Consider the following 26,279-nt stretch of genomic DNA (forward strand, 5'->3'; position numbering starts at 1 on the left):
TCAAATTTAAACATACATCATCTAACCTAAAATCAACATCAACTGGAGGGTTGTTACCATCCGGAAGAAAAGGCATCAAGATCAATATAGTCATATGTTTTTTTGAAGGATCATATGTGAAGTGATGATGGAATCCATGGGGAAACCTGTTGATGTTTTTTTTTCTGTCTAAAGGAACACTACAGTGACTAATTAACAGGAAAGAAAGGTCAGCAACTTGTTTATCATTGCATACCTAACTGGTTGATGGTGAAAAAATATGTTTATGAAACTACAGCACGTGTATTTATAAGAGTGGTAATGTCTGCGGTCATATTCATCATAGCAATCATCATTTCAAAATTGGAATGACTCATTGTCAGTTGAGTATGTGCATGAGCAGTCATGACAACAACAGTGGAATGAATCAATGGCAACAAAAAAGAGTATGTGCATGGGCAGCCATGACAAAAACAATGTTATTTGATGAAAAATTAGATCAAAATAGGAAAAAGTGTATAGAAAAACCTTTATAGAGCTGCTGCAGAATGTTTTTGTTTCTTGGTGTCTAGCCTTGATTCATCAGGGGATTCAGAGGTTGTTCAGTCTCTACTGGAGTTTGAATAGCATCCTTGATTTCAGCACGAGGAAGTTTGTTGTTGGGCAAAACAATGTGTTAGGTAGAGAAATCAAAGTGCAAAGATTACTGGACAAAAAGGTGTTGTCTGCAAATAAGCGAAACCATGTACGACTTGTATCGAATGGGTCAATAGTGAAGTCTAGCTTTCTCTTTGAATCTAAAGAGCTAGCTTCTTTTAGCATGGTAGGGTGCAAAGAAGAAGATGAACTGCCAGCATGTGCTGCGATGGTAAACCATTAGCTAACATATAAACGAAGACCTTTTCAACAACCTACGCATGTATTTCAATGCACCAAGTAACCACGTATAAAAACACGGAAAAAGGGAAAAAAAAAGTATAAATCTAGCCAAATACACTTGTACTTGTTGAAAAACATTGTGCAAGTTAACAAGCTAATAAGAAGATCAGTAATCAAAAACAACAAGAAACTGACTAATTAATCTGTTTTTTTTTCTAAAAAAAGCAACCGACAAAGCTATTGTAAGTGAAAAATCATCTAACATAGTTATGAAACCCAGAGGAATAATGAGAATCGAATGCGACAAAGCTATTGTAAGCTATCGTAAGTATAGAATTGGAAGTAAAATAACAACTAAAGAATAAACAATTCTAAACTGATGAAGCTGTTTATACTTTTAATTGTATATGAATAAATGTCCAAGGGGGAAATCACCAAAAAAAGAGTACAAGAAGCTTGGCAATGAACATAACAAAATCAAGTAAAGAAAAAAATTATAATGATGAATATTTTCCATGAGAGACTAATAGACAAACTGAATGATTTCATCATGTAATATGAGGATCTTCGCAAATCCACAATCAAAGGTCAAATCCATACCCAGCATGATCTTTACAAAAGCAAATTGGCCCAACAATAGAACTATATGGCCTTTACAAAAACTTTTCCTGCCAGAGCCAGTCTCTTTGCTAGCTTTACAATTTTTTTTGGCAGATAGCAGCAGGTCTTTGTTTAACAATGTCATGTGCTTGTTACAAAGTAGCTCTCGTGTCCAAATATGATTGTTATACCCAAATAAGAGAAAGAGATGATTTGCACCTTCTTGAACAAGGGAGGAAAAAAAACGACCAAAACCTCCACTGCCCAAGCAAAGAGCATAGCCCTGCACACGAAACCTCTCTCAAAAAATAGCCTGAGCAGGTTCCAAAATCAAAGACGCTACATCAGACCTACAAAGCAAGTCAAAAAAGCTCCAGGCATCAGGTAACGAAGGTAAAACCCCAAGATACTAACACAAATGAATCATGTATACAAAAGAAGAACCATCGACGAACGTCCTACGGTAGAGATTGAAGCTCCCCCCCATCAAACACTAAATCATGCCATCACAGGATCTCGAAACCCCACAAAGCATTTCCTTCCTAAAAAAAAATGACATAAACACTACTGGCTAGCCTAACAAACGAGCAGGCTTCACCACAATATTGAATAACCAAACAACAGACCACAAAGAAATAGCATGGGAATACCCATTGACTAGGATAAAGCAACATTGAATAAAGAGAGAAAAAAAATTACAAATCAAAGGTGTTCCGGAAAAAAAAACAATGGCCAGAGCATGGGGGAAAAACCCACCAAGAATCTTGAACAAGCAGGAAAAACAAAAATTAACCCCTTGCAAAGCAACAAAGAAGAAGAGAATAAGCATAACAGCAGAAACAATCCAGAAGCAGGGCAGGAAAAAACAAACACCCAAATAACATAGAAAGCCAAAAGAAAAAAACACTGGAAGGCGAAGCATACAAAGATAATCATTCGAACCTGGTAGACAACACAGATGAGCAGAGGGTAAAAGAGGATCCAAAACCCTCAATAGACCCTGGAAAAAAAGTCAAAACTGCTTAAAGCAACAACAAAAAATTGAGTTAGAATGCAACATGAATCTGAGCATAGTTTACCTTCTTATCAGTTCTCCTCGGCCTATTCTTGGATAGGCCTCCATCCCCTTCTAATTCATAACCATTCTCCTTCCTTTCCTTACTCTTCACCTCTTCATTTCTCAATTCAGTTTCCTTCTTTCCAGCAAACCTTTCACTTTCCTTGTCTCCTTCACCTTATCCTTTCCCCGAACACCCATTTCTCCAATCTCTTTCCCTTCCTCATTATCCATCCCTTGATTCCTGAACTGACCTCCCGTCTTTCCCCTCTTCCCATCAAATTCTCATTCCTTTCTAATTTGATATATTTATTTAATAAAATAAATTAAAAATTATATGTAATAATAATCTTTAAAAAGAAATTTTAATACTAATTAAAAATTAAATTGACACAAATTAAGATATTTGATTTTATAATATAATACAAATTAAAATTAAATATTTTTAAGAATATTAATCATTTGAATTTCATTAAAATAAATTAATTTACTACTATAAATCTTTCTTTTCTTATTAAAATTAAATATTTTTAAGAAGATTAATCATTTAAATTCCATTAAAATCAATTAATTTACTAGTATAAATCTTTCTTTTTCTTATTAAAATCTTTAATTTTAACAAAAAAAATCTTACTTTTTGTTCTAAATCATTTATTTATTAAAAATCAAAAGCAATTATAAAACATACTAAAAAAATTAAAAAATATATATACACACACGCACTAAACCCTTTTTACCCCATTAATGTGCTCAATGCTTTTGTAATTTTTTTACCAAAAAAAATATTTCCTTTATTATATTTCATCATTCTAAAAGCAAGATTCAATTATTAACAAAAATAACATTATAATAATTTTTATATGAGTATAATAAAGAAATAAAATAACAGTACAATATTCAAGTGTTTACGCATAAAGTTTTGAGTAGTGTTATTAAACCCAGCTCAACAGGTTATCTTTAAAGCCTTCTAAACCAACTTTTTATATAGCTTAGATATCAAATTAAACCATGTAAGAGTTGAACTGATATGACTCAATTGATTAAACATGTTCAAAGACAACTCAGAATACTGATAAGAACCTGGTACGAGTATAAAAAAAATTAAAGATGACATATTTTTTTAATATCAAGAAGACAACATCTTGAAGAAAAAAAACAAAGCTAAAAATATGTTAGTGTATGCGCTTGGATGGTCTTGTATGCCAGTCCAGGCTTGTGTAGATGACTCTTTTTATTTTTAAAAAAATTAAACAAATAACGCGTCAGGCTTGTGTGTGTGGCCCTGCAAGCCAGGCCAGGCTTGTGTTTGGTGTGCTTTGGATTGGATTAAAAATTTTACCTTATTTTTTGTTTGGTAGACACTAGACGAGACTCGGCCAACACGAGGTTTGGACCGGTTTGGGATTGATCTAACTTGACACGGTCAATTACTCAGGTCATTCTGCGACTCGATCAACCCAAGATAAAACATAGATAAAAAAAAATCCATTGACTTTTTATATATGTTTTTGTTCAAAACGTTGTTGCTTTGATTTTTTTTAATTTAAGTCAATTCAAGTTGACCCTCTCAACCCGTGACTCGGGACTTATCCCGGGTCAATCCTAGAATCGGGTTTTAAAATTATGATAATAATCACTTTTATCGTTCATTATGTTGACTCGGGTCAATGATCAACTCGACCCATGAACCGAGACTAGTTGATCAAGCCTAGCCCCGAGTCGATCCCCAAGTCGGGTTTTAAAACTATGATAATAACAATTTTTATTCTAGAATTGACCCTGGTCAATGGTCAACCCGACCAATGACCCGAGTCTGGCCCTGGATCACCCCCAAGTCAAGTTTTAAAACTATAATTATAATTATTTTTATCCTTACATTGACTCGAGTCATGGTCAACCCAACTCTTGACTTAGGCTTGGCTCCGAGTCGACCATCGAGTCGGTTTTTAAAATTATAACAATAATTATTTTTATATTTATGTTCACGCGCATCAACTAGATTAACTCTTGTGTATAGTATTGGATAAACTTGTCATATCCTTTTTAATAGGATAAAAATTTATCCTTTAGAACAGTATAAAAATTGATTTTTATACTCTCTAAAAATACACCAAACAACTTCACAAAATAATTATGTAGTCCTATCTATCATTGTCCAAGAGATCAACTGGTCTGGTTTAGGCAAACCCAATGTACTACCTCACCTAACATTTCCCTTAAAGGTGTAAACTTTAGATCTCGTGGGGGGATTAATTTTCAGCCTTGAATATACCCGCGAATAAATTGTTGTTTCAGCAACACGTTTCAATATGTATTGAGCGCCTCCATTCTCATTTCTGGAACCGTCACACAAGGTATATACCATCCAGAATCAACTAATCCTTGCTTTGCAATTTTAGACAAGGTATCTGGCTAGCTAGCAATAAACGAGAGATAAGCCATCAGTTTCGTGCTTGTTGGATCAGGAAGATGTAAATTCTCAAGCACCAAGCAACTGCTTCCCCAAGAAAATAGTTGCTTATAGCTCTTTATTCCTTTTTTCCTTCATGTTACATATGAACACAGAATTGAATATTTTATTTTTTATTTATGTGGATATCCGGGCTAGTTTATGTACATATCGATTAATTCTATGAGCCATGAAGTTAACAACTATATAAACCTTCAATGATCTTGAAATTTATAAAATTTGAATTAGTGATATATAAAAAACAAACCTAGAGCATTACCGGTTAAGCTATAACCCACATACCTGAATATTTGAGGGATACCTTGCTTCATGTTACGTAGCTCTTTTTCACTCTTTGGACGGCTGTCTATCTTTTCTATTACTTTTGTCATCAAATTACAGGCTTTCCACATTGATTCCTTGTGTTTTCCATCTTCTCCTTCCTATAAATCCGACTGTTCAACTGGAGTTAGCCCATCAAGTTGGTTCTTCTACAAGAGAAAAACCAACCTTGATAGGAAATCAATAGTTGCTTGAGTCTCACCAGCATGGCTACAGATGCCTGCAGTAGTACAGCTAGCCAAAACTCGTCACAGAGAGTATTAGCCATGGTGTTTGCTCTAGCATCAGCAGTGGTCCTATCACCATTGTATGTTAAGAGAAAAAATGATCATACGCGTTATTTTAATTATGAGACAAATTGGAGCTCTGGCTTTGTTCTTCCAATGGTGCTTGCTGGACTAATAATTGCCATCAGGACCACTTCCTCTTCCATGTCAGCCCGAAGAGGTTCTAGGGCTTCCTTTATTCCATCTCCAGATCCCTCTTGGGTGCTTAGAATTGGGAGCTCACCTTGGGGACTCGCTGGAGTCTTGGTGATGCTTATGCTTGTGCTATCATGGCAAGACTCTGTTCAAGAATTTTTCTGGAGATAAAGGAAAGGAAACCTACCTTTTTTTTTATGTTGTATTTGTTTTTGGAAAGTGATTTTTGAAAAATCATTTTTTAAATTTTTTTTGTGTTTGTTTGTTATTAGAAAAGTTGGTCAACGGAAAATACTTTCTTGTCAAAGGAAAATTTGGCTTGATTTCCAGGAAAGTATTTTCCTTTTATTTTGGGTGGAAAACATTTTCCGGAAGTTGTAAAAAATTTAGAAATATCATATTATTTTCTGATTATATCACATTTGGTTCTCAAACTTATGATTACTATATATTTTTTGTTTTGAATATTTGTTTTTTAATTTCATCCCTTAGAATTTAATTTTTATATTAATTTTAGTCTTTATTTATATAATTGTTATTTGCTTTTCTCTTATCATTTTTTAATTGAAATTTTTTATCTATCAAATTTGATCCTTATTCTTTTGATTGTTTCTTATTTTATTTGAAATAATTTATGAAATGTTAATTATTATTATTTTAATTTCTTTATTTTTCAATATTTTATTTTTAATATTTGATCTCTATTATTTTGATTATTATTTATTTTATTTGAGATAATTTATGAAATTATATTTTTTTTCAATTTCATTCTCATTCAACTTTTAAATTTGTAAGATTTGTTCCTTATTATTTTAATAAACTTAAAAAAAATAAAACATTAATAAGTTATTTTCCAGCTCATTTTTCATGACATAACCTGGAAAATGTTTTCCAATTTATTTTTCATTACACTACCAAATATCGAAAAATAATTCATTTTCCTGAAATTCACTTTTAAAAAAAAATTTACTTTCCAGCAAACAAACGGGCCTTAGTATAGACTAGTTACATGACCCGCGCGATGCCGCGGGTCAATGGTTTTTGCATAAAAAATATCAAAAAAAAATTAAGATCTAAAAGTATTATGTTTTTTTGCAAAGCTATACCCAAGAGTCTTGGGTGTGGCTGCAACGCCTGACCTAAGAGTAATATTTATAATATTAATAATAACATTAAACTTGTATGACCCAAGTTTAAGTGAGTCTGACTGCAATACCAGACCCAATAGTCTTGGATGTAGGTCTGGTTGCAAGGTCGTGTCATAAAAGTGTGTTAATTAAATAGATTAATTAAAAAGAAAAAAACCAAAAGGAAGAAAAAAACTAATAAAGAAAAAGAAAAAAAATTTGAATTAACTGGGTTAACCCTTCAAATCAGGTTAACCCGTCAAACCTTGGATTCGTGTCGTGAAAGTTTGATAACTAAATAGAAAAAAAAATTGACAGGTTAACACAAAATTAACTGGGCTAACCCGTCAAACCCGGGATCCGTGTCATGAAAGTTTGATAACTAAATTAAACGAAAAAAATTAATTAAAAAGAAAAAAACAAACAAAAAAGCATCAGCCTTTTCACTGTGGACTCAGTATGCAGTCTACAGTTAAAGACATAAAAACAGCAAAAAAGAAAAAAGAAAAAAAAACTAAAAGCATCAGTCGATAACTAAATAGAAAAAAATTTAATATTGATGAACTAAATTAAATAAAAAATATTAAATAAAAAGAAACAATAAAAGGAAAAAAAAACTTATAAGAAGAAAAAAACTAATGAAGAAAAAGAAAAAGAAAAACTAAATTAACTGGGTTAACCCGTCAAACCTGAGATCTGTGTCATGAAAGTTTGATAACTAAATAGAAAAAAAAATTAATATCAACAAACTAAATAAAAAAATTAATTAAAAAGAAAAAAAAAAAGCATCAGCTTTTTCACCGTGGACTGCACTATGCAGTCCACAGTAAAAGACATAAAAAAAAAAGCAAAAAAAAAAAACTAAAGGCTTCAGCCTTTTCACTGTAGACTGCATATAATATTAAAAGATGAAATCAAAAGAACAAAACTAATGAGGAAAAAGAAAAAAAATCTGAATCAATTGGGTTAACCCGCCAAATTAGGTTAACCTGTCAAACCTGGAATTCATGTCATGAAAGTGTGATAACTAAATAGAAAAAAGATTTATTATTAATGAAATAAATTAAAAAAAAATATTAATTAAAAAGGAAAAAGCAAAGAGAAAAAAAAACCTACAGGAAGAAAAAAAACTAATCAAGAAAAAGAAAACAAATCTGAATAAACTGGGTTAACCCGTCAAACCTGGGATCCATGTCATGAAAGTCTGATAATTAAATAGAAAAAAATTTAATATTAAGAAACTAAATTAAAAAATAATAATTAAAAAAAAGACAAAAAAAAACTAAAGGCATCAGCTTTTTCACTGTGGACTGTACTATGCAATCCACAGTAAAAGGCTTAAAAAGAAAAAGAGAGAAAAAAAAAAAAAACAAAGGCACGTGCCACGGGTTAATTTTTTTTCTTACATAAAAAATATCAAAAAATGCTAAGATCTAAGAGTGTTAGGTCTTTCTGCAAAGATATGCTCAAAAGTCTTTAGTTTAGTTGCAACGCTTCACCCAAGAGTAATATTTATAACATTAATAATAATATTAAACTTACATGACTCAAGTTTAAGTGAGTCTGGCTGCAACACCGGACCCAAGAGTCTTGAATGTGAGTCTGGCTGCAAGGTCGTGCCATAAAAATGTGATAATTAAATAGATTAATTAAAAAAAACAAAGAAAAAAAAACTAATGAAGAAAAAGAAAAGAATCTGAATTAACTGGGTTAACCTTTCAAACCAAGTTAACCCGTCAAATCTGAGATTCGCGTCATGAAAGTTTGATAACTAAATATAAAAACAAATTGACGGGTCAACCCATCAAGCCCGAGATACGTGTCATGAAAGTCTGATAATTAAATAGAAAGAAATTTAACATTAAAAAACTAAACTAAACGAAAAAACAAATTAATTAAAAAGAAAAAAAGCAAAAAACAAATTCCGGGTTAACTCGTCAAACTTTAAAAAAGCAAAAAACATAATTCTGGGTTAACTCGTCTAACCAGGTTAACCCGTCAAACCCGGGATCCGTGTCATGAAAGTTTGATAACTAAAAAAAAAATTAACATTAACAAACTAAATTTAAAAAAAAAATTCACTAAAAAAAACACAAAAAAAAAAGCAAAAAAAAAACAAAACAAAATTAAAAACAAAAAAAAACAGCTTAGCGTTTCACGTGGATTGCACAGTGAAACACTGAACAATTTTAATATATGTTATTAATTAAAAAAAAAAAAGCAAAAAAAAAATTCGAGTTAACTCATTAAACCAGGTTAACCCGTCAAACCCGGGATCCGTGTCAAGAAAATCTGATAACTAAATAAAAAAATTAACATTAACAAATTAAATTAAACAAAAAAAATCATTAAAAGAAAAAAAACACAAAGAAAAAAGCAAAAACAAAAACCCGTAAAGACATAGAAAAAAAATTTAAAAAAAAAACAAAAAAAAAACAAAAAAAAAAAGAGAAAGTAGACTGCTCAACGTTTCACTGTGGACTTGCACAGTGAAACACTGAGCAGTTTTAGTTTATTCTTAATAAAAACTAAACTAAACGGAAAAAAAAATAATTAAAAAAAAAAGCAAAAAACAAATTCCAGGTTAACTCGTCAAACTTTAAAAAAAGCAAAAAAAATAATTCTGGGTTAACTCGTCAAACCAGGTTAACCCGTCAAACCCGGGATCCGTGTCATGAAAGTTTGATAACTAAAAAAAAATTAACATTAACAAACTAAATTAAACAAAAAAAATGCACTAAAAAAAACACAAAGAAAAAAAGCAAAAACAAAACCCATAAAAGGCATTAAAAGCAAAAAAAAAAAACAGCTTAGCGTTTCACGTGGATTGCACAGTAAAACACTGAACAATTTTAGTATATGTTATTAATTAAAAAGAAAAAAAAGCAAAAAAAAAATTCGAGTTAACCCGTCAAACCTGGGATCTGTGTCATGAAAATCTGATAACTAAATAAAAAAAATTAACATTAAAAAATTAAATTAAACAAAAAAAATCATTAAAATAAAAAAACACAAAGAAAAAAGCAAAAACAAAAACCCATAAAGACATAGAAAAAAAAATTAAAAAAAAAAAACAGAAAAAAAAAAGAAATTAGACTGCTCAGTGTTTCACCGTGGACTTGCACAATAAAACACTGAGCAGTTTAAGTTTATTCTTAATTATATATGTTTGTGATTTCCATTTATTGATAAAAAAAAAAAAAAAAAGAGTAATTGTTTGCCCCCACATGTTGCCGAGCATGAGGACGGCCATTAAAGTACCTGGCTGGAAGAATTAAAGGTATCATTTTAAATTTTATATATCATAAAAAGGAAATGCATCATCGTCCCCCTGACCCCTCACTCATTCAAAGCATGAATGGCATCGCATGCATCTCCAGATCTCCTTCGAGTTAGGATCCTCAAAATCGGGCAGCTCGGCCCTATTCAACTATCTGTTGAACTATTTGATCAAATAATAGAACAGTTGTGAGGATACTTGGGGTGAGCTTTTGAATCTTAAATTACTCAAGTGAAATTGGGTAAAGAAGTTTTTAAAAATAAAAAATAAAAAATGAATTCAGATAGTTATAAGATAAGCTCACGGTACTGTGTTTGAATCTTTTTTTTCCATTTCATGCTAATATTTTTTGTATTTTTATTCATCATCAAATCTTAATTACATAATTAAATTAGGTAAATTTCTGTTTATTTTTGTGATTAAGAAGCATTAATTTTTTTTATTTAAAATTATTTTTTATGATTTTACATCGTTTTAATATGTTATATCAAAATGATATTTTAAAAAATAAAAAATATTATTTTAATATATTTATAAATAAAAAAAATACCAAATAAGCTAAAAATCTCTCTCCAATTCAAAATCAGTCGCTCTCTTCACTCTCTGCTTTTCTTTGCTCATCCTATCAACTTTTTCTTTCTTCTTTTTCTTCTTCTTTTTTTCAATTTATTACTGCAAATTGATTCGGATAATTATTGCCCGGGTTCCCGGCCTCACCCACCCTTGCGGTCATGACTCGCGCCATCACTCACACTCCTGCCAGCCGCCGGGTAATTCTTGTCAATTCTTTTTTTATTGTTCTTTTCCTAATTAATTGTATAATCCTTTTTATTTTAATTATTGCTGGTCAGTATGCATGTGAGATGCTACATCACGCTTTTTAAAATTTATTTTTATTTAATTTTATATTAAAGAAAATAGGTATTTATAAAAAGACAATGATTTAAATTATAAGGAAAAAAATACTTAAATGTATATTTATTTATCCATACATGGTTTATAAATGTATATTTACCATGGAATATAAATTGTATTGTGTATGATTATTGTTATTATTAATTTAAGGCTTAGGTGTTCAATGTAAAAGCTGACAAAATGACTGTAATAAATTACATGAGCAAAAACATGTAATATGTTATAAAATATGATGGATGAAATAATGGCAAGATAGTTATAATTTATTATTAATCACAATAATAGAATTCTATGTATGATTTATTAGTAATCATAACAACGATAATCGTGTGAAATTTATGTTTGACAGCGGTGTCACTAACAAATGTCTGAAAATATAAATGTTAAGAACAATAAAATAACTAACATATAAGATATTGACTGATGAATGAATAGTATCATGAGGTGGGTGTTTGACACTTTGATACTTTGATTCGACAAAGTTATTAAAGTAAGTAACTATGATTGTTTGAAATGAAATACGTTCTAATATCATATAAAAATGAGTGATGGAACTAGTGACCCGATGATGAGGTTAGTGTCTACTAATGGACAGTAAAATTAGTAATCTGGTGATGGGATTGGTGTCCAGTAATGGATAGTAAAACTAGTGTCCGGTAATGGGCTAATGACATTGATTGTCAAACTACTAGGATATTAAACATATCCTATTAAGTGTAATAAAAAAGAAAAAGACATGATTGCATCATGGGGATACAAAAGTAGTGGAGAATCATGTGGTAAAGCATAAATAATGGAAATGATATATATAAAAAAAGAAAGTAACGAAATATGGAATGCATGCGAAACAAAATTATTTGTTTAGAGGAATATTGAGATATATTGCAGCGGACCTGGAAAGTGATTAAGTAGAAAAGTATTAAAACATGGATAAGTATAAGGAATTAATTAAGTGGAAATATATTGTGAGGTAAATTCAATGAGTGTTGAGTATTAATGCCAATATAAACGGAATAGGTTTACGAGGTGAAAAGAATTATAGCGGGGTGTTGCATAATTGGCCATCTATAGGATGATAAACCTCCTCATCTACCTTGTTTTTCTACTCGAATGCTATGAGATGAAAATTTCAGCCATTAGTGTTCTGGAGCTTTCTTGACCATTGAGCTTCAAATGATAGAACTTGCATAGACTCCCATCCTTTTGCTTTCTCTCCCACTGTGTGATTGTCAGTTTTACCTTGAGATAGTGTTTTGCACAGTCGGAATGGAGCAAGGCTTCATCTTGGTAAACTATCTTCATTTTTTAATGTATACAATACGATTCTTTCAACACACGTTAGTTGTACATGGCACAACCTCTTTTTTTTGTGATCTGTTACTACATTTGCTTTTCTTCCTCTCTTATAGAGGTTCAAGAAACCATGCCTAAAATAAAAAAAAGTATGAGAATTCGTAACATCTTACAGTTATGTCGTTCTTCAGGTTTTACTAGAGTAAGCCAGAAATAGGAACAAAATCCCATTGCCGAAGTCAATAGCGGGGCCTGGTATCTCTCTCCCGCCTGAGCAGGACACATTGATCAGTCCCAATCTATCAACTTGCTATCCCACAGAAGCAACCTTCCCAGGCAGTAGAAGAAACAGAGGATGAAGAAAGTGCTGGTCCCAACCCATCTCAAGAACAGAAGACGGACCCCCCACAGCTTACTGATCCCCAAAGAGTATCTTTTCCTCTCATCAAACGTCCCAAGTGAGAATCTTATCTTCTGCCAATATAGGATTTCAGGATATTTTGTTGACCTGAGAAGAATGGCCTTCTGTGGAAAGGAATTAAGATAGAAGAAGCATCGATCCAGAAGAAAGGAGGTGAAAATCATAGAAAATTTGAGTTTTTTTTATTGTCCTTGAATGCTGTGTATTGGAGCATTGTAATCTTTATGAAAATTCACCCGCCAGGCAGTGTCTTTTCCTAGTTCAGTTTCTTAGCAACTACAGGTTCTAACTTCTACATCATGCCTTCGGTCTTTCATGATTTGTCCTTGATAATAATACGTACATGTTATGAATATTGCTAGAAAAACTGATTTGGACCAGTGACATGCATTGGGCTCTCTAAATCATTGCTAGAATGGTAGCTAGAGAGGCTTGGGCAAATATTTCTCATGAGAGAGCGCCATAAAAATATGTTAACTTCTCTTCACACGCATGACAGTTCAGCAATTAATTAGCTATTTAACAGATTCAGATTCAGAGTGCATGAAAAATGTAATACTAACCCAATTCTACAAGTGATGAAGTAACAAAAGGGAATGACTGCAACAACGCCTCAGACGTCCCTCCATTTCAGTTACTTCTACTGTTTTACATGAGCCATTGAACTTCCTAAACGACAATACGAAACCAGATTGGTGAAAAATAAGATTTGCGGTGATTTTCGGAATTCATAGTGGTAACTTGAAAAATCAATCTTTTGTTGAACTTTTGAATGCAGTTAGTCATAGTTTCTACATACCAGAACCATAAAACTGTTCCGTACAAGCATGTGTATGTACAAGAATAACTAATTTCACTAAATGGTAAGCAACTTATCGGACTATCATCAAGGGGTCAACTTCTCCGTCCAACCGTGCCACTAACAGCAGGAGCTGTGCTTGAGACAGTAGCTGAGCCATGCTCATACATGCGCTGAATCTCTTCCCTGTAATCAGACAAAGATTTGTCAGGTATAGCAGGAGTTAGCTCCACAACATCCCCCATCTTTAGCTTGCAAGTTGCATCATGCACTGGCTGATGGTTCAGCCTTGGCCTCAATTCTTCCTTCACAGGGAACCCGTATGCGGACCATCTTGAGCTTGCACGGCCAGCCCTTTCCAGCAGATCCATCACTGTTGAGTCTGCAGGAAACTCTTGCACTGACATCTGCAATATTCATAAACCATGCAAATTCAATAACGGACTAAGTCTCCTATCAAAAGATAAATATAAATAAATAAAGGATTAGCTCAACAGTTTACTTGTGTTCACTCACTTTGACACGAGATATTGTAGCCATTAAAAAATATCACTAGAACCAAAAAAATCCCAAAATACCATTTGTTCAGTGAATGAAACCGAACCTGGTTGAAAATACCTGATAAAAAAACCCTAATACAGAACATCTTTTTCTTCCCTCATGCTGATATGGCATGAACTGGACATGATAGTCCAATTCCAAACATCGAAGAAATTATTTGTAAGAGAAAATTAAGGACTTTTATATCTATGCTTATTGTAATAACAGCCGCAAGGCCAGTGTGATCTAGCCAGTAACAAAACTTCTAATACCTATCCCACACCAGCTTGTTCTCATTAAAATAATCATACACGGAAGGAACCTAACCTTATCATTCTCAATCATAATGATGAAAATAGGTCCATCTTGGCCACAGTGAGGCTTGTAAGAATACGGGCAACCATCAGAATGAGAAGGGAATGTGCAGGGAGGTTTTATTGAATCATCACAGCCAATGGAAGGGCGGTCTTTGCTCATTGTCTCGCACTGCCAGGTTATGACCCATCTTGCCCACTCAACCACCTGCAGCACAAATGAGGAGTGCTTGCAATCACCTTCCTTGTATCTCCAATGGGCTGCAAATCCAAACTCTGCTTGCAAATGCATCTCCTTTGTTCGAATCTGAACTTCAAGTGGCACTGTGCCTTCACCCATGACTACTGTATGAAGAGAGCGATACCTGAAAATTAAAATCGAAGTTAGAAAAGATAAATGTATCCAAGAGCAACCACTAATAACAAGCCAAAAACATACCCATTGAACTTGGGATTAGTTATGTAGTCCTTGAACTGTCCAGGTACTTCTGACCATAAACAATGAACAACTCTCAATGCTCTATAACAATCTTCCTTATTTTCAACAATCAGGCGTAGCCCATGAATATCATGGATCTGATCCATGTTCAGCTTTTTCCTACACAAATTTAAACTCTTTTGTTGTAAAACGAACAGAATGATACTTGCACAATAAGTTGACATCATGGTTTGTTGTCACGTGAGAGCATGCATGTGAAAAAGAATTTTCAGCTATGAATTTAAGGGGCACAACCACATATCATGGAAAAATTATTGCTTCAATCTAACCATACTATCAGTTCATGCTTCAGAGAACCTAGAGTTGGTGCAAGAGCTGCAGCAATAATAATCAAAGTGACAATCAACTTAATGAACACTGCTTGGCCGTGTGTGGGTGTGACTGAGAGAGGGAGGGAGGGCGAGAGAGAGCGTACTTTGACATTTTGCAATGAATGCTATACAAGCTTTTATGTCTTCCATGTAGATTATAAGAAATGGCTTCATCTGTAAGAGCTTTATCTAATTTCTCTTTAGCAGAAGCAATCATCGCTTCATCAAAAGACTCCACGAGTCTAGCAGACAAATGTCTGTGCTGATCTGGGTTGAGATGCTTAAAACAAAGAGTTTCTAGCTGCTCTTTCCAAGTGGAGATTCCTAAACGGTTGGCCAAGGGAGCAAATATTTGCATAGTCTCCTTAGCAAATCTCTGTTGCTTGACCAAAGGCAATGCATCTAGCGTTATCATATTATGCAGTCGATCTGCTAATTTAATCAGGACAGCCCTGGCATCTGCCATGGCAAGGAACATGGTGTGCAAGCGATCTGCCTCAACAGTTTTGCTTGCTGTATTGTTCTCACGAGCAAGCTTGCTCAGTTGGCTAAGCTTAGAGACCTGAGTGAATGCAACAGAGAAATAGATTGTAAGTTTGTAAATACTTGTCAACAGAAATGTTTGAACAACATCAACCACGGAAAACTTCTTAAAACTTATTTCCAAGTTCCATATTTCGTGTGATGGACCTTAAAAATGCAAGTTAAAAATAAAATCCAAATTTTGATCAATCTGAGCTGCTGTAAGATGCTCCTGACTTTTAAATATAACCACTGTTTCAAAACAGCTACAGAAGATCAAGTTCCAGTTTCTAAGCTTGACCTAGGACCATATTCACCATAAACAATAAGCAGCAACTATACTAAACGAAATAATGGAGTTCCAGACAAAGTAACTAGTATGCTCAACAAACACTTCTTTTATTAACCTAATGCAGCTTCCATTTTGGATAGAAACATGCATGAAAATCAACATAAACCTATTTGCTCGACTATATATGTATATACACAATATATGGAAAGGCTCATTAAAAAACATGAAAAACTTTTGCCTCTTACCCCTTCCACCAAATCAGCCACCCCTGCTCCAAATGTTTTAAATATATAGTCATAGCTTAGGAAAGAATCATCCAAAGAGTCATGTAAAAGCCCTGCAGCAACCACTGAGGAGTTGGCACCAATTATCGCAAGCAGAACTGCAGTCTCTACACAATGCTCCAAATAAGGATCTCCACTAGCTCGCATCTATAAGAAAACAACATAAAAGAACATAGAAAAAAAAATTCAAGCGCACGAAACAAAAATCTCAAACAACAAAATCCAATAAAAAAACCATATTTTACCTGTCCCCTGTGTGCTTTCTCAGCCTCATAAAAGGCCTTGATCACAAAATCGTCACAAAAAATTTTGTGCCTTGATTGTGCACCCAATAACAACTTCTTAGCATAAGGCTCATAATTAGCCTCCACAAAACTATCCTCCATAGCAAAAGTCAATTCATCCACAGCAACAGAAGACGAACCATAATCAACACCATCACGGCGGACCTCAAAACTGGGAGAATCATAATCAACACAAGACCCTAATGCATTCCTCACAAACCCATTAAAGAGCCCATTAGCCCCACCGCGATATGGACCATGAATTGAACTCTGAAAACCCACATCACAACCACTCCTTTCTCTAGTAGTCTTCATAGGAGGACTGCTAGAACAAGAGACTTGACCATGCAAAACCGAAACCGGACTTTGATCCCTCTTTATTGAAGACCCAGCAAGGTATTTGCTTGGTGTATAACAAAATGAACTACCCAATTCCTTCAATTCGTCTCCTCTATCATGCCATAGGGACCCCAACTCCTCTCTATCACCCGAAAATGATGCATGTTTCACTGCAGGAGATGAAAACAAGCGAGACAGGCCACCAACAATTGGTTTCTGAGAGGAAGATGCACTAGACGAAGTTGTTGATGAAGATCTTGAATTCAATTCAAAATCATAAGTTGCGTGCGCGTTGATTTGACATGGATATGGTGATGAACACACACTACTAGGTGGGCTCGCGTATAAAGCTATTGTTGGGACTGCCATGGCTGTATAAAGACCAGATTTTTCTCAAGAAAAAAGATGAAAAAAACAACCCGGAATCCAGATCAAGCAAAAAATAAATTGCTTCCTAAAATTTTAACAAATACCCACTATTTTTCTCTGAAAACCCACAAATTTTATCAAGGAATTTATGAGGATTCAGTGGATTTTTCCGAGAGACTCAATGAGATCAACATGGGTTAAAACCCTCCAAAAGGAGCTAGACAAAGATCGGTTCTAAAACCAAGTGGATTTTCTTTTGCTGTTTTGGAGGTGTAAAGGAGGAGTGGGAGTGGGAGGAGAAATAAAGCTAGAAATATTATTATATACAGATTTGAAGTGGATTGATTTTTTTTTAAAGGGAAGAACACAAAAGGACATGAAATTAAGAGAGGGAGTTTACAGAAATTTTTAATTTTGCAAAGAAGAGAGAGAGAGAGAGAGAGTCAAAAGTAAGTCAGGATTTGTACAGGGAGAGAAAAGGAGAGGTTTTCCTCTTTTTTTTTCTTGTTCTTCTTTGATTTTGTGTGGAAAATATGGCTCTCTCTCTTCCTCTCACCTCTAGTCTTAATTTGTTTAGCAGCCGAGGGATGGAACATTGAAAGTGGGCAAATTTCCTTGGCAGCTAACTGAATTAACGGTATTGGTTTTTTGGTTTTTCTTATTGTTTACACACAAAAAAATGTCCTTGGTAAATAAATTAAATCAAGAAATTATTATTAGGTACTCCACACACTTGTAAAAACAAGATTTGAGATTATTATTATTATTATTATCCAAGAAATGTTGATAATTTTTTATTGGATATTAGAGTTAATTTTCTTATCTCAATTTATATGTTTATTGAAAGGAATTACTAAGTTTTTTTCTATTTGGATAAATTTCTTCCTTTCAGAATGTGTTTGGACATTAATATAAAAAATAACAAAATACCACTATTTAAAATATATTTAAAAAATAACATATTTTTATGAGTCACAATATCTATTGTGACTTTTAAAAAAAATTTATCATGGTATTTTTTTTTATACTCACAACTCTCTATCACAAAAAATCAACCCAACAATAATCACAATTCATAATTAAATACAATGAAAATTCACATAATATTTTATTAAATTTAAATTAAATTTATAATTCTTAAAACATATAAGCTAACTATATCTAAAATTCATCCAAACTTGTGGACAAATCTGCACCACCACCCTCAACTTATTTAATTTAAAGACGGGCCTGTAACATTCATATAGAGGTCATCTCAGCTTATAGACTAGTCTAAAGCGCTCGTGGACAGGCTTGCAGCACCACCCTAACTCGTCCAACTCGAGGACGGGCCTATAGCACTTGTATAGGAGTTAGCATCAAAATAAAATGGAGTTGTCATATAGAATCCTAATTCATAATTTTATTACTAAATATTCCTCTTCAAGTGGTCTATCTTTCTAAAAGGTTTACAACTTCTTAAATAAACCCAAAAACCAACCTAAACAAACTAGAAAACCTGAAAATAAAGAAAAAGTAATAAAATCTCTAAACAAAGTAGGAAAACAATTATTAAATATAGTATTTAATTTCCTAAACTAAATAGGAAGAAATAAAATAACTCGAAAAACAAATAATTTTTCCTAAAATTCTCTTGTATTAGTCTTTCTAGATCAAAAAAATCTTGCTCTTGAGTTCAAATTACTCTTGTCTCAATCTCGTGGAAATTTGATCAAGACTTTTCAACCTTTTTTTTCTTTCCTCACTTCATATGTATAACAATTTTAGATATCATCTCTAATTCCTTTATGTTAGATTTTATATAAGAAACATCATTTAACAAATGATGTCTTTTTTACTAGCTTCTAGAATGATGAATTGCAAATCTCAAGCTTTATTCATGAACATGTGTTGTATCCATAGAACCCTTGAAAAAATCTAGCTTTGGTTGGCAAAAAACAAACGGAAACTTGCAGCTACTGCTAAGAGTACACAAGACCCGTTGCATGCTCATGTTCCATTTCACACAAACCAAGGCGGTTCTCTGGTTTTAGGACTAAAGTCGACTCTTGGAACTCTCTCCAGTGTTATTTCCCATATGCCAGTCACAGATCTACCCCCTCCCCCTGCTATCATCTCATCCAGTGGCACAGGTACAAGCACGCTTAGAGAGGTAGATGGGTCTCTGGTGGATAACAGCTCTCCACCTCTTGATGGGTTTATTGTTGAAGATTGTTCTGATGATGAAGACCTGGAAGAAGAGCAGTTAAATTTCACTATCTTTGAGGAAGAATATGAAAGGTCTCCACCATCTTCTCTGGCTCTGGTCACTCCAGAAATACCAGCTAGTCCCAAAGGTGCCAGCTTTAACCCGTCCAACAATGTTAAAGCAAGTAAATCTCCCTCTTCTCCTCCTGTTAGTGGTAGATGGAGAGATCTGTTCTCTTCCAACCGAAGCATCTCCTCTTGCTCGAAACTTATGCATTTTTCAGCCTTAAATGATATTCAATCCTGCCCTCTTTTAACTGAAGATTTAGATCACTCTTGTGATGACTGGAAACTGTATGTCATTGGTTATGTCTTTGGAAAATTTCCTGGTTTTAGAGCCTTGAATAACATCATTGGGAACATCTGGAAATGTGAAGCCACCCTTACCATATGTGAATCGGGTTGGTTAATTTATAAATTCCAAAATGAAGAAGACAAGTTCTCTGTATTGTGTGAAGGGCCTTATCTAGTATATGGTAGGCCTCTCATCTTGCGCCCCATGTCTGAATATTTTGATTTCTCATGCTCTGAAATGACTCACATCCCTGTTTGGATTAAGTTCCCAAACCTACCATTGAAATGCTGGACACCGAGGTGCTTATCAAAGCTTACAAGTGTTCTTGGTAAGCCAATACAGTGTGACAAGTTAACTTCCACCAAGGAAAGATTATCATATGCCCGGGTGCTTGTTGAAGTTGATCTCCTTGCTGATCTTAGATCCTACATCAATGTTATCTTGCCCAATAGAAACCCCCTCATCCAAAGGGTTATCTATGAGACACTGCATAAATTTTATCAATGTCAAAGGTAGTGTCTTTACTCGACTCAACCCCTCTGTTGATGATTCCCTTGTTGATGCGTCGCCTGCTGCTGCTCCCCCGATTGAAGTCCCCCATGTTGATGCTCCTAAGCTTGATGCTCCCATTGTCCCTACTGAGGCTTGTGTAGCTTAGGATGAGCAGCAATGTTCTCAACCCAAAACTGTTTGTTCATAAGAGTGGCAAACTGTTTGGAAAAGAAGAAATAGCAATGGTAGCAAGCAGAACTCATCAAAATCTGTGCCTGCTGAAAGTATCCAGCCTCCTCAACAGTATGTCTCTGCCAAGGGGAAATCTCCTGCAATATCAGTAGACATAACTGGCAGCAAGGCTCCTCATCGTCCAGTATCAGGTATGCTCACCAAGAGCTCAGTCCAAAGGAATTCCAATAGATTTTCTGGCAGTGGTAGGGTATCTCCCACCCTTCCTCATCTATGATTGTCTACTACTGGAACGTGAGAGGGCTTAATAGCCCTCTCAAGCAACAAGATGTTGTTGGCCTCATGAAGGGAAAAAAGATTGATGTTTGTGGTCTCCTAGAGATTAAGTTGTCATCGGCAAAAGTTGCATGCATGCATGCATAAGTTACGTTTGAAGTCTTGGCAGTTTGTAAGCAATGTTGAAGCTGCAATATATGCTCGAATAGTTATTTTTTGGAACCCTGACATAATGAAGGTTGAGATTCTTCACTTCTCTGCACAAGGGATACATGTTCAGATTACTAGTTTGGTTCACCAATATAGCTTTACAGCCACCTTCATATACGGTTTCAACACCATTACTGCCAGGAGAGCTTTGTGGGAGGATTTAAGGAAATGGGGCACGGAATCACCATGGCTTCTTCTTGGTGATTTCAACTATATCCTCTCTCAAGATGATAAGCATAACGGGGAGCCAGTCTCTAACTATGAAATTTCAGATTTCAGGGAGTGTTGTTCTGATCTTGGGATTGCTGACTTGAACTCTATGGGTTGTCATTTTACATGGACAAATGGCACAGTGTGGACAAAAATTGATAGGGTTATAGTAAACACTCATTGGTCCACTTTGCAGCAAATAGACCATGTCCACTTTGGTACCCTAGGAGCCTTTTTAGACCATTCACCAACTACCATCCAGCTGGGATTTTAGGAATTTCATGGCAAACGAAATTTTAAATTCTGCTCATCCTCAGTTCTTGGAAACCATCTCTCAGCATTGGTCTTTGGATATCTATGGGTCGCATATGTATATTCTCTGTAAAAAGCTCAAACAGTTAAAGGGAGCCCTAAAGACTCTGAACAATCTTCATTTTAGTCACATTTCAGAGAGGGTAGCTAGAGCAGGAAAAGACCTGGATGATACTCAGCTTCTTCAGCAGGATGATAGGGATAATGGTCATCTCCTAGCACTTGAGAAGTAGTAGAGGCTGAACCTTGCTAATCTTAAATCAGCCGAGAAAATGTTCTTTAGCCAAAAGTTGAAATGTGCTTTCTTTAAATACTGTGACAAGGGAACCAGATTCTTTCGCTCTTTGATGAGCCAGCGTCACATGAGACACCATATTCCTGTTATTATTCGTAGTGATGGTATGCTCACTTTTTCGGCTGAAGAGGTTGGTAGAGAGTTTGTCTCATACTATAAAGAGCTCCTGGGGACTTCCAAGCCTACTATCCCGCCAAGAGCTAAGGTGGTTCATTGTGGTGCTTGTATTAACGTCGACTCTCATGACTTGCTTCTTACTCCAGTAACTACTGATGATATCAAGCAAGTTCTCTTCAGTATGGATGATGACAAAGCCCCAGGGCCGGATGGATATACCTCTGCCTTCTTAAAAAAAGCTAGGAACATTGTTGGTGATGACTTTTTTTCAGCCGTTCAAGATTTCTTTGCCTCATGAGAGATTCTCAAGCAGCTTAATCATTCTATCATAGCCTTTGTTCCAAAATCAGCAAATGCAAACTCTGCTGCAAATTACAGACCTATTTCTTGATGTAACGTCACTTATAAAGTTATTTCCAAGATTCTAGTAGGAAGGCTGGCTCATGTGGTCAATTATATTATCAGCCCTTCTTAAAACGCTTTTCTTAGAGGGAGATTCATGGCAGATAATATTAACCTCATGCAAGAGCTCCTGAGGCGATATGAAAATAAGCGTGTATCCCCTCGCTGCACCATCAAGATTGATTTCAATAAAGCATTTGATTCGGTCTAATGGTCTTTTCTTCATGATCTCCTTCAGCTCTTGGGGTTCCTTGCAAGGTTTGTTCATCTTGTCATGAAATGTGTTGAGACTACCTCGTTTTCTATCTGCATTAATGGTAATCTCATCGGTTTCTCCCAAGGTAAGTGTGGGGTTCGGCAAGGAGATCCATTATCTCCCTATCTCTCCATTATTTGCATGGAGTACTCCTCTAGATTACTAAAAATTAATACTCAGCATTCTGGCTTTCACTTTCATCCCAAATGCCAAGCTTTGGGAATCAGCCATCTTGGATTCACTAATGATATTCTCCTGCTCTACTGTTGTGACATGGTCTCTGTTAGTATTATTCTTCATCGACTTAATGTCTTTGGGGAGACATCTGGCCTGGTAATTAATGCAGCCAAATCTTTTATATTTTTTGCTAGTGTTTCAGGGGATATAAAGCAAGCCATTCTCAGCCTCTCTCAGTTCACAGAAGGAATTTTTCCCTTCAAGTATCTAGGTGTCCCCCTCAGCCCTCACAGGCTTCTCGCCAGCCAATTCTCCCCTCTCATTCACAAGTTAGAATTGGCCATTCAGAGTTGGATGGGAAAACATCTCTCTTATGCTGGTCGGCTGGAGTTAATTAAATCAGTCATGTAGGGCATGGTGCAGTTTTGGATTAGTATCTTTCCTATTCCAGCCATAGCTATCAACAAGATTACCAGTCTGTGTAGAAATTTCCTATAGACTGGGGAAGTGAATAGAAGTAAATCTGCTCTTATTCCTTGGAAGCAGGTTTGTTTGCCAAAAGATGAAGGGGGTCTGACGGTTCTTGATATCAAAGCTAGAAATGATAATTTTTTTTGCCAAACATCTCTGGAACATTCACTTGAAGACTGATTCCCTTTGGATTCGATGGGTAGATCACTATTACATTTCGTATGCCTCTATTTAGTCCTTGAATGCTAAGAAAATCGACTCTCCTCTATAGAAGTCCATCTTCTCTCTTCGTAACAAAATGATTGCTCTATGTGGTGGGGTTGCTCTAGTGCAACAATTACTCTCAAGCTGGCACTCTGGAACAGGGTTTTTTACAGCCAATGCATATGATTTCTTCAGATATAAAGCCGAGCCTGTCCAGTGGGCAAGTGTAGTTTGGGAGCAGTGGTCTCTCCCAAGACACAGCTTCTCCATATGGCTGGCAATGTTGGGCAAGCTGCGAACAAGAGACCGACTCCAGTTTCTCTCCTCTGATTCTAAATGCCCCCTTTGTTAGAATGCTGATGAATCCCATGCTCATCTCTTCTTCAATTGTGATTGGTCGTCTTCTCTCTAGAGTAAGGCTAGATTTTGGCTCAAGCTTCATAGTAATATGCCTTCCTTAAACAGAGCCATTCGAGTTTTACACAACAATAAAAAAGGATTGCAGGCAAGAATGAGAAGAGTATCTCTTGCTATTCTTGTGTATTTGATTTGGGAAGAAAGAAACAGGCGCATTTTTAATAACATTGCAAAATCAGTTGAGACTATCTTCAGGAAATTCCAGATATTATTCTACACTATCTTGTATTTCCATGAAAAAAATCACTTAGCCTACAGTGTTGCTAGCTAAATGGATCCGCCTTGCTTTTTGGTGTAGCTTAGACATGCATGGTTCTGCATGGTTTTCTCATCCCTGCATTGATGAGCCTCTATCTCCTGTTTCTGGCTGGTAGGGTTTTTATTTGTTTTGGGATGTTCTATTGGCGGTGTCTCTTTCTTCTCTGCATGACTCATTGTTGGCTTCCATGTCCCTATATGGTTGAGCTTTGGGGTTGCAGGTGGCTGCATGAAGGCTTGGTTGCTGTTTGGGAGCTGATGGGATGTCTTTGCCTTTATGTTGATTTTTGCTCCCTTGATTCTTCGGTGTGGGTTGGACATGCATGGTCCCTTGCTTCTGCATAGGTGAGCTGTTGTCCACTGTTCTTGGCTGTTTATGATATAATTTGTTTTGGCTGTTATTTGGATGGTACTCCTCTCTGCACAGATGACTTGCAGTGTTGTGTCTTTGCATGGATGGTTAGTGTTTTTCTCTGCATGGATGAGCTGTGTTTGCATGGTTCCTCCGTTTCTGCATGGTAAAGCTGTTGACCTTCAACTGTTTCCTTTGTCGCGGCTTGGCTGGCTGGTAGCTGGGTTGTCTTTGTCTCTGCATGGAAGAGTCAACGTTTGCTACTGCTCCTTCGCTGGTGGTGGGTTTCTTGTCTGGCCGTTCCTCGGCTTTTGTATATCATTTTATTGGGTGATGGATTGTAATGCTTTCCAGTTGTCTTCCTATATGTTTCCTAGGGATCTTGTCCCTTTTTCTGATCTTTTGTAATTATTTTTTTCCTGTTTTGTTGTTTTCAGCTTTGTAACTTTTGATCTATAATATATTCTTACAATTGATAAAAAAAAATCTAGCTTTGGTTTAATAGTAAACTTGTAATAAAAAAGATCTACATAACTTAAATTAACAAAAAAAAATTGTTAAATCTCTTTATACTCAACTTATAACTTATCAATAAAGACATCATTGATGACAATATCATTGTCATTATTATCCTATCATTATCAACATAATCATAATCAAAATAAATATCATAAATTGATGATTGATTCCGATCCATAAAATAACTAGAATAATCAAATATTTTAATTTCAATATCATATTCATCTCGATCAAGAGGTTGCCTCTTCTACTTATGCCTATAAAATGGACTCTCAAAACTGGTCATGGATCTGTGATCACTCTTCTCACAATCCTCCAGTTTTATATTCTTCATCTCCACTAATTGATGAGATAATTCTTCAACTTACCTCTGCATGTTTATTATCTCCATTCGATGTGTTTATTTCTTAATTTGTCTTTGCATGTCTTTTATCACAAGTTTCTAAATGTTTGTTTCTCGAAAGAAAACCTCTTCATCGTTGTCACACTGTAACAAGTACAAGACTCTCTAAAATTAAAAAGAAAAATAAAAGTAATGAAGTTGTCATCTAATAATTTTTTTAAAAAAACTAGGAATCCTAAAATTAACACTAGTCTCCAAGATATAAGTACAGGGTTAATTATGCCTAAGAGAAGATCGATGTTATCCAAACTGCATCCTTTCAAATGAAAGGTTACCTTTGCTACATGTTTTACTAAATACATTATATACCTACTATTAACTGTATAAGTCTATTTCTAAGTTTATAGTGCTTATGCTACTCATTTTGAAAAAGAAGGTTGAAAATTCATCAAGCAAATTGATGTCAAATCCTAAAAAAAAAAGATTTCGTTGAATTTTGTCTAGAATGAAAAAATTTAACGTTAATCCCTAAAAAAGGGAGATTTTGATAATTTGGGAATTCTAATGAAAATTTTGACTTTAAACCCTAAAAATAGAATATTTCATCAATTTAAGTATTTTAATGAAAATTTTAAAGTTAATCCCTAAGAATAGGAGATTTTGATGACTTTGGAATTTTAACAAGAAAGTTGATGTTAATCCCTAAAAATATGAGATTTAGTCAATTTAAGAACTTTAATGGAATTTTAAAAAAGAATTTTGATGTTAATCTCTAAAATTAGAAGATTTCATCAATTGGAAATTTTAACAAAACGTGTGACATTAATTTTTAAAAACAAATGATTTTCTTAATTTGAGGTTTTTAACATAATTCTGACATTAATCTCTAAAAGTGGGAGAATTCATCAATTTGGTTG

General features: G+C 34.6%; 1 protein-coding gene and 1 long non-coding RNA gene across 2 annotated transcripts; both read right to left on the minus strand.

Annotated features, from left to right (window-relative positions):
- Window positions 1–1,321: 1,321 nt before the first annotated feature.
- On the minus strand, window positions 1,322–2,810 carry LOC127905081 (uncharacterized). Its single transcript, XR_008058743.1, has 3 exons — window positions 2,538–2,810; window positions 2,401–2,458; window positions 1,322–1,808 (listed from the first exon to the last, which is right to left on the minus strand). It is a non-coding gene; the product is annotated as an uncharacterized LOC127905081 (long non-coding RNA).
- Window positions 2,811–13,501: 10,691 nt separating this feature from the next.
- LOC7475692 (probable GTP diphosphokinase RSH2, chloroplastic) lies at window positions 13,502–17,851 on the minus strand. Its single transcript, XM_002303206.4, has 6 exons — window positions 16,571–17,851; window positions 16,287–16,472; window positions 15,332–15,789; window positions 14,857–15,015; window positions 14,431–14,782; window positions 13,502–13,970 (listed from the first exon to the last, which is right to left on the minus strand). The coding sequence occupies exons 1-6, from the start codon at window positions 17,315–17,317 to the stop codon at window positions 13,659–13,661; spliced, it is 2,214 nt and encodes a 737-aa protein (XP_002303242.4). The 5' UTR covers window positions 17,318–17,851; the 3' UTR covers window positions 13,502–13,658.
- Window positions 17,852–26,279: the final 8,428 nt, after the last annotated feature.

This window comes from Populus trichocarpa, chromosome 3 (assembly GCF_000002775.5).
Source record: "Populus trichocarpa isolate Nisqually-1 chromosome 3, P.trichocarpa_v4.1, whole genome shotgun sequence".
NCBI classification, from domain to species: Eukaryota; Viridiplantae; Streptophyta; class Magnoliopsida; order Malpighiales; family Salicaceae; genus Populus; species Populus trichocarpa.

Coding starts and splice junctions, on each gene's coding strand:
- LOC7475692 (XM_002303206.4), bottom strand. CDS start 17,317: ATGGCAGTCCCAACAATAGCTTTATACGCGAGCCCACCTAGTAGTGTG. Junction 16,473..16,570: donor AGAAAGCACACAGGGGACAG/GTAAAATATGGT, acceptor GTTTTCTTATAG/ATGCGAGCTAGTGGAGATCC. Junction 13,971..14,430: donor TTATGATTGAGAATGATAAG/GTTAGGTTCCTT, acceptor TGAATATTGCAG/ATGTCAGTGCAAGAGTTTCC.